At 39.8% G+C, this 6314-nt stretch overlaps 1 protein-coding gene across 1 annotated transcript in view; it reads left to right on the forward strand.

Moving 5' to 3' along the window:
- Positions 1-5468, forward strand: part of TPD52 (tumor protein D52) — a 113702-nt gene extending 108234 nt beyond the window's left edge. The window contains exon 7 of the mRNA XM_042835223.1: positions 5177-5468. Coding sequence (XP_042691157.1) covers positions 5177-5330 — 154 coding nt within the window. The 3' untranslated portion in view covers positions 5331-5468. The remainder of the gene's footprint in view (positions 1-5176) is intronic.
- Positions 5469-6314: the final 846 nt, after the last annotated feature.

Here is a 6314-nt window from a genome sequence, read left to right on the forward strand (position 1 = left end):
CACTTACCTTTCCAAAAGAAAGAGATGGAAATTGAAAACCAGCAGTAAAATAGAAGGAATGTAAGCTAAAATCCTCTGTTTGTGTTTCAAAATTGCAGCCCTGCATTTTCATGACATGGAACAGAGGATACCTGTGAGTGAATCTTTACAATGAGAAATAGTAGGGAAGACCCCGTGGGACTCAGCCATTGCTGTAACTGTATTCTTTGTGAAGCACCTTTCTCCAGAACAAAACGTTTGTTGCTTTGAACTTTAAAATAATAACTTGAGTAGTTTTAATGGAAAAAGGACTGCTTGCTAATTTGAGATCACACGCAATATTAAATACTGGATAGTTCAACAAAACACTTTAATGTTTGCACCTATAATTTAGTGTTTGAATAAAATTCTCAATGCTGGTTAGTAATGAGGATGCTTCCTCAACGTGAAACTGCATACCTGCAAAGCTGCTCTTCCATTTTCCTGGTAGCAAACGGTATAATTATGATAAAAAATATTTTTCAGTTACAGTCTCCTTATTTTCACATGCTCATTGCTTTCTAAGTTAACTCCTTTGCTGTAGCTAGAAATGACTTTGATATTAAAAAATAACATTTCCTTCCCCAGGCTTCTTGAAAGTTAGCAAGAGCTGAAATAAGCCATGCCATACCCTCCCCCTTCAATCTCACGGTGTAAAGATACATCTTTTTATTTCTTGTCATGGTAGTTTATAAATACATTTTAAGGGGACATATTAAAATGACTTACTTTGTGAAAATTATAAGCTGAAAGTCTTGACTGAAGAGTCCTGGGACTTGGGGGATGTTTCCTTTAATTTATTAACATTTTAAGAGATGTAAAGCTTCAGTGGAAGGAGGAAAGGATTAGGGTAAGGGCCAGGTGGCCATAAAAGAGCTGTAGTTAGTCACAAGGAAGCTGCCATGTTGCTTGGGTTTGAAAACACACACTGTGCTACTTCTGCACTGTCAGAGGAAAAAAAACCCACGCTACTTTCAATGGAATAAAAGGCCATAAATGTTTATTTTTTAATTTGCTTTTAAAGTGTCTTTAAGGAGTGTAAGCAGTGCTGTCAAAGCTCCACTGTGCATTTTGTCACTGCTCCTACATATTTAATACGTCAGTGATGTATGGTTGCATAGACCTATTGTTCAAAGAAGATTTTTCTACTCGGTTCTCAAATTTCTTCTCCATAACAGTCTAAAGAAAAAGCACTGAAACAATTATTTGAGTGACCTCCAACTTAAGTCATATTCTGTAAATGGACACTTGAGGAGAGGTGTGCCTTTATTCCCAGCATTTTGCCCACTCCAGAACAGATGGAGAGAAGCCTGTGTGTACTTGTTCAAACTACAGAAAGCTTTTTGGAACGCTTTGATCCATGGCTTAATTTCAGGTGAAGGTTTCTGGTGAGTACTTCAAATGGGTGCCCACATCACTACCACTGCTGGCCTGGGTCGGGATCATGGCTTGGTACCAGCCATGGTGAGTTCCTACCTCAGGCTGGGTGCTAGCTGGAGTATCTCCAGCCACAACTGACTCAAAAACTGTTCTCAAAGAGTTAAAGATGATAGCTCTTGTGAGGAAAGGCTTATTAGTGGAAAAGAATAGGTTGGCTTTCAGCTCTCAGTGTCTGTTTATATTTTGGAGTATGTCTGTGCAAGAAAATTGGGCATTGTTTTTAAAAAGAAGCTGCTCCTAGGTGGTTAGGAGTTGATAAAGTATGATTGATAGCAAGCAGATTCAGAGAACAGCTGTGCTCTGGGACAGTGCCATTTAGGAGGAAGCAGAGAAAAGAAATACTTTCTCATGTGGATGCATGTTACGTGTAGAAGTGTTGTAGGATATAAGGGTCCAAATGAAATACCTGTCCCAAGTGCTTTGTCTCCATGAATTCAGTTCCATCATTCTCTTCTGATGGCTGTTTTATAAAAAAGACATATGGAAGTAGAGAAAGATTTGACTACTTGAAAAAGAATTTTTTAGCATATTACCATACCTTGCATATACATATATATGCAAGCAAATTTTCTTTGCTTCAAAGTGAATTTAATGCTTTCACCTGCCTCTGTGAAGTAGTAGAGGAAAAACGTGTGCATCCTTGACAAGCTCCACACATGGGGGTTGGGCGATGGTCAGCGGTTCCTGCCCATGGTCATGAGATAGGATGGTCTTGAATGCCAGCACTGTTACTCAAGAACAAAGCAAGTCCTTTTGCAGAATGGAGTAGACAGCTTCTTTCCTTTTACGTTGGTGTTCTGTGTCTACTAGGATGCAGTTTCTGAAAATAATGAAATGCCTGCTGTTGTTTCTGGGTCCTGCTTAAAGCATCTGCTTTAAATGTAGTCTAGTTTTATCTGTTTTAGGATAAATACCTTCGTGGATAGAATATGATTACTCTGCATAGAGCAGCCTATCATTTCATCTTGTCCTAAATGTGGTGGATAGACCACCACTGCAAGTTGTATCACTCTTCTATTTATCTACAGCTTCTTGTTTATTCTAAAGTGCTTTAGCTCTAGGGGACATCTGTCATAAACCTAAATGTTTATATTCACACAAATTGGCAACTGTGTCAGCTTCTTAAAGTGATGTTCTTCAGGATCTCTGTAATCAGATGTGCTGTGACTGGAAAATGTTCTTTAATAGATGAGTTTAGCATGATTAAAGTTATCTGGATTGTAGTGTTTTTTACAAAAGTAGAGTTGCTTGGATTTTCCTTACAGATATATGCAGAAGTCATGTCTGAAAACTTGAGGAGAGTCCTGTATAAACTGTGCAACAAAATTTTTGTAATACTAAAATGGGGGTGTTGTGCTTAATATGTTTTATTAAATCTAATTTATTTATGAATTCTGAGAAGCAGAGTTTCTGCACAGCTTTCCTTCATTGGCTTTTCTGTTTCTGAATAGCACTTTTAAAGTTTTGATAAGAATAAAATAATTCCATCTATTCTGTGAAGCACTCCTATAGACTAGCAAACAGACCAAAAGGAGCTGTTGAATGATGAAAGTAATATTTTGTATTCCAGTTAGAGATATGTAACTCAGTGTCTTCCTTGCTTTGCACTGCCAAATATAGTGAGGATGTCCAATTCCATTCTAAGCCTCATTCAGTTCAGTATTGCTTAGAAAAGTGTTGGACCCTGAACAGTTTCACAACTGCATCTACTTTACACTGTTGGTGAGCTGCTTTCCCTGTGGAAGGGAGAAGGCAAAAGGCAGAGGGATTACTGGTCTCTTAACATTTGTCACAAGCCCACTACTTCTAGTATTAAGTTTCAGTTGGTTGGAAACATATCCTTATCTTCCAAAAACAGCTCAGAATGCTGTAGTTCATGGCCCTCTATGTAGTGTCACTCAAGCTTTAATAATTTCATGTACCATCTACTTTTCAGTGAATCTTGTATTGTCCTTATATACAGTCTCCTTCATTTCTAGACTGTTTGCCTTCTCTCATGCTTCATCCACTACTCACACTCAGTGATGAAGGCAGACAGGTGTGGTTATCTGTGCCAAAGATAGTATTAGGGACCAGGGTAGCCTGACAGTTGGATGTTAAGGCACCCCATCTAGCCAGCAGCTGTCAAAGAAGGTAGAGTTTGGATTAATACTAGAGAATTTTCTACAGATTTCGTCCATTTTCCCAAATAGTACAAATCACTAGCCAGCAGTTATCTTCATTTAAGGCTCTTCGGACATTGGCTGCAGGAAGTATTGAGAATCTTTTCTCTTCCTCCACCTTATCACAAAACATCCTGACATCTTTGGGGAACATTCTCTTTTAAATGAGCCCAGCAAATCCTGGCAGGTACTTTCCATCCTTATGGGTCTTACGCATTGTCTTTTTTTGATTTGCCAATGTATTATGATTCTTAAATGTCACCTTAGCTTTCATGGATTATTACAATCACTTGTGAAACTGTTCTCTTTTGAAATGCAAACAGACAAAGGGATAGAATTGATCAAACCCCTCATAAAACGTTCTCTGGCTTTGGTAGCTGTGCCATATCTTCACCATGGCAGTTTTTACTCACATTTTGTGCAAATAAATGTCTTCAATTTTATGGGGTTTTTTTTTAAGAAAGTAGGTGGTGTTTCAAGTGTGTTGGGTGGAACGCAGGGGCAGCGCTGAGCTCTGCTGTGTGTGACAGCGACAGGGCCCGAGGGAACGGCATGGAGCTGTCAGGGCAGGGAGGGTGGGGGTCAGGGACAGGGGCTGCACCGGGGGGCGGTGGGCACGGAACGGGCTGCACAGGGCAGTGGGCACGGCATTGAGTGCCAGAGTTCAGGGAGCGTTTGGACACTGCTCTCAGACACAGGGTTTGATTTTTGAGTGGTGCTGTGTGGAGCCAGCAGTTGGACTCTGTGAACCTTGTGGGTCCCTTCCAACACAGTGCATTCTATAATTCTGTGACTTAAAGGGCAAGCAAGAGGAGAAAAAAAAGAGAAAGAAAACACAACTCTGTAGGCAGGGCAATAGTTGTGGGGTTCAGCTTTAGAAGAGAGACTGGGACGAGAAATTTTCTTGCCTGAGGTCCAAAGTTAGAAAAATTAGCTGATAATAGCAGTGTCACCACTGACCTAATGATGACTTGTCCTCCCCTTCAATGATGTGTTGCCCTGCAGATAATTGTATGCATGATACCAGATAGTAAAGTGAAATACCTGATAGAAAACACAATTTCCTCTGCAATAACTGTTCTTCAGTCGGATTTGGTAGTGTCTTCTCTTCCTTGGGCAGGATTACATCAAGGAAGAGAGACTCTGCAATGTTACCAAGTAAGTCCCAGCAGATTCCTGCACAGTTATTATTGTGTATCAACTTAATTTTTCAATCACTGAGTATATAAAGCTTTTCCATCTACTATTTGTCTTTCCTCTTGGTGAAAACAGTTTCAGTGGCAGGTGAGCCTTGATGAAGACTGTATGCATGAAAGGAAAAGAGACATACAACTAAACACCGATGTTTTTGAGAAACTCCATGTTTAGTTTATCTTTACACCAGAAATTCAGTCTTTTAGTGCTGATGCATTTTGGTTCGGACTTAAGTTCCATTACAACGTACTGTTTGCTATGGGGCTGCTACTTCAGTCTGCAGGCAGGAGAGCAGCTGTAAGGAGATGAAGACCCTTACTTAACAAAATTTAGCTTTTTCAACTTCTCCCTTTTCCTTGCAGCAAGTATCAGAGAGGATCCCGAGTGCGCCTGAGACTGCTGGATCTTGAACTCACATCTCGGTTCCTGGGTGCAACAACTGATACGACTTTGTTGGAAGCTGACGCGGTGCTTTTAGGGCTCGTGGAAAGCAAGCAAACAAAGCAAAAGGAGTAAACTTCATGTAAATAAATCTACTTCGTGCTTTAGAGCAAATTATACAAATGAAATGTACCCTTGGGAGAGGAGCAAAAAGTTTCTTTCCGGTTGGTTATGTAAATAGTGAGATCAATAAAAGACAATGAGCACATTGTACCCGATTCTTGCTCATTTTTTATTCACTCATCTTTCTAGCTATTTGCCTTTGCATTTAAATGTGGAACATTAACTAAATCTCTTCAGGTAATATTAGTTGAATGTTAGTCTTCTCATCCCAAATGGATGTTGATCTGAGGCATCGTGCTTCCTGTTGCTGAGCTCCTTCCTGGTGCTTCATTCAGAACACTGTTAAGGGTTCCTCATTTCCAAGTTACAGTGTAGGATATTTACTGCAGATATTAGTCTTTGTCTTTGTTATATTACATCGTTATTTTATCTCCATTTGCATTAAGGAATAGAGGTTATTCATTGCTTTCGTTTGTTTTCTCATTTCCAAGGCATGTTAGTAAATTTTCTCTGGTTGTTAATGTAAACTAAAAAAAACAAAAAGGCCAAGCAACGTTTCAACATAGTAGGCTGAATGCCTTAGATTTCTGCAAGTATATTTAAGGTAAATATAATGAGAATTTGAATGCACAAAGAAAGAAGCATGCTATGGTTTTGGTATCAGACCATTTTTTATTTCTGGTGTACTTAGGTCTGAATTCTGCACAGTCATTTGCAATCTGTATAGACGCGTATAGATGCGTATAGATCCTAGCAGATGTGCTGAGGTCAGGTCAGTTTTACAACATAACCACTGAATGGTATTTCAGTCACGTCAGGAAAGAGAAGGGGTCCCCAGACAAGCAGAACAGCAGAGAGCCAGCAGCGTGCTGCTGCAACTGCAATGAAAGGTACCTCTTTCATTGTCGAGATCTGAGGGAAACTTGGATGAGATGGCATCAGAAAGCAGAGGCTGGGAGTCATTCAGTTAAATTGTAGCTGGCCTGGTGGTCAGCT

The sequence above is a fragment of the Centrocercus urophasianus genome, unplaced genomic scaffold, assembly GCF_019232065.1.
Source record: "Centrocercus urophasianus isolate 14NV4802_14NV808 unplaced genomic scaffold, USGS_Curo_1.0 seq_11, whole genome shotgun sequence".
In the NCBI taxonomy this organism is placed as follows: Eukaryota; Metazoa; Chordata; class Aves; order Galliformes; family Phasianidae; genus Centrocercus; species Centrocercus urophasianus.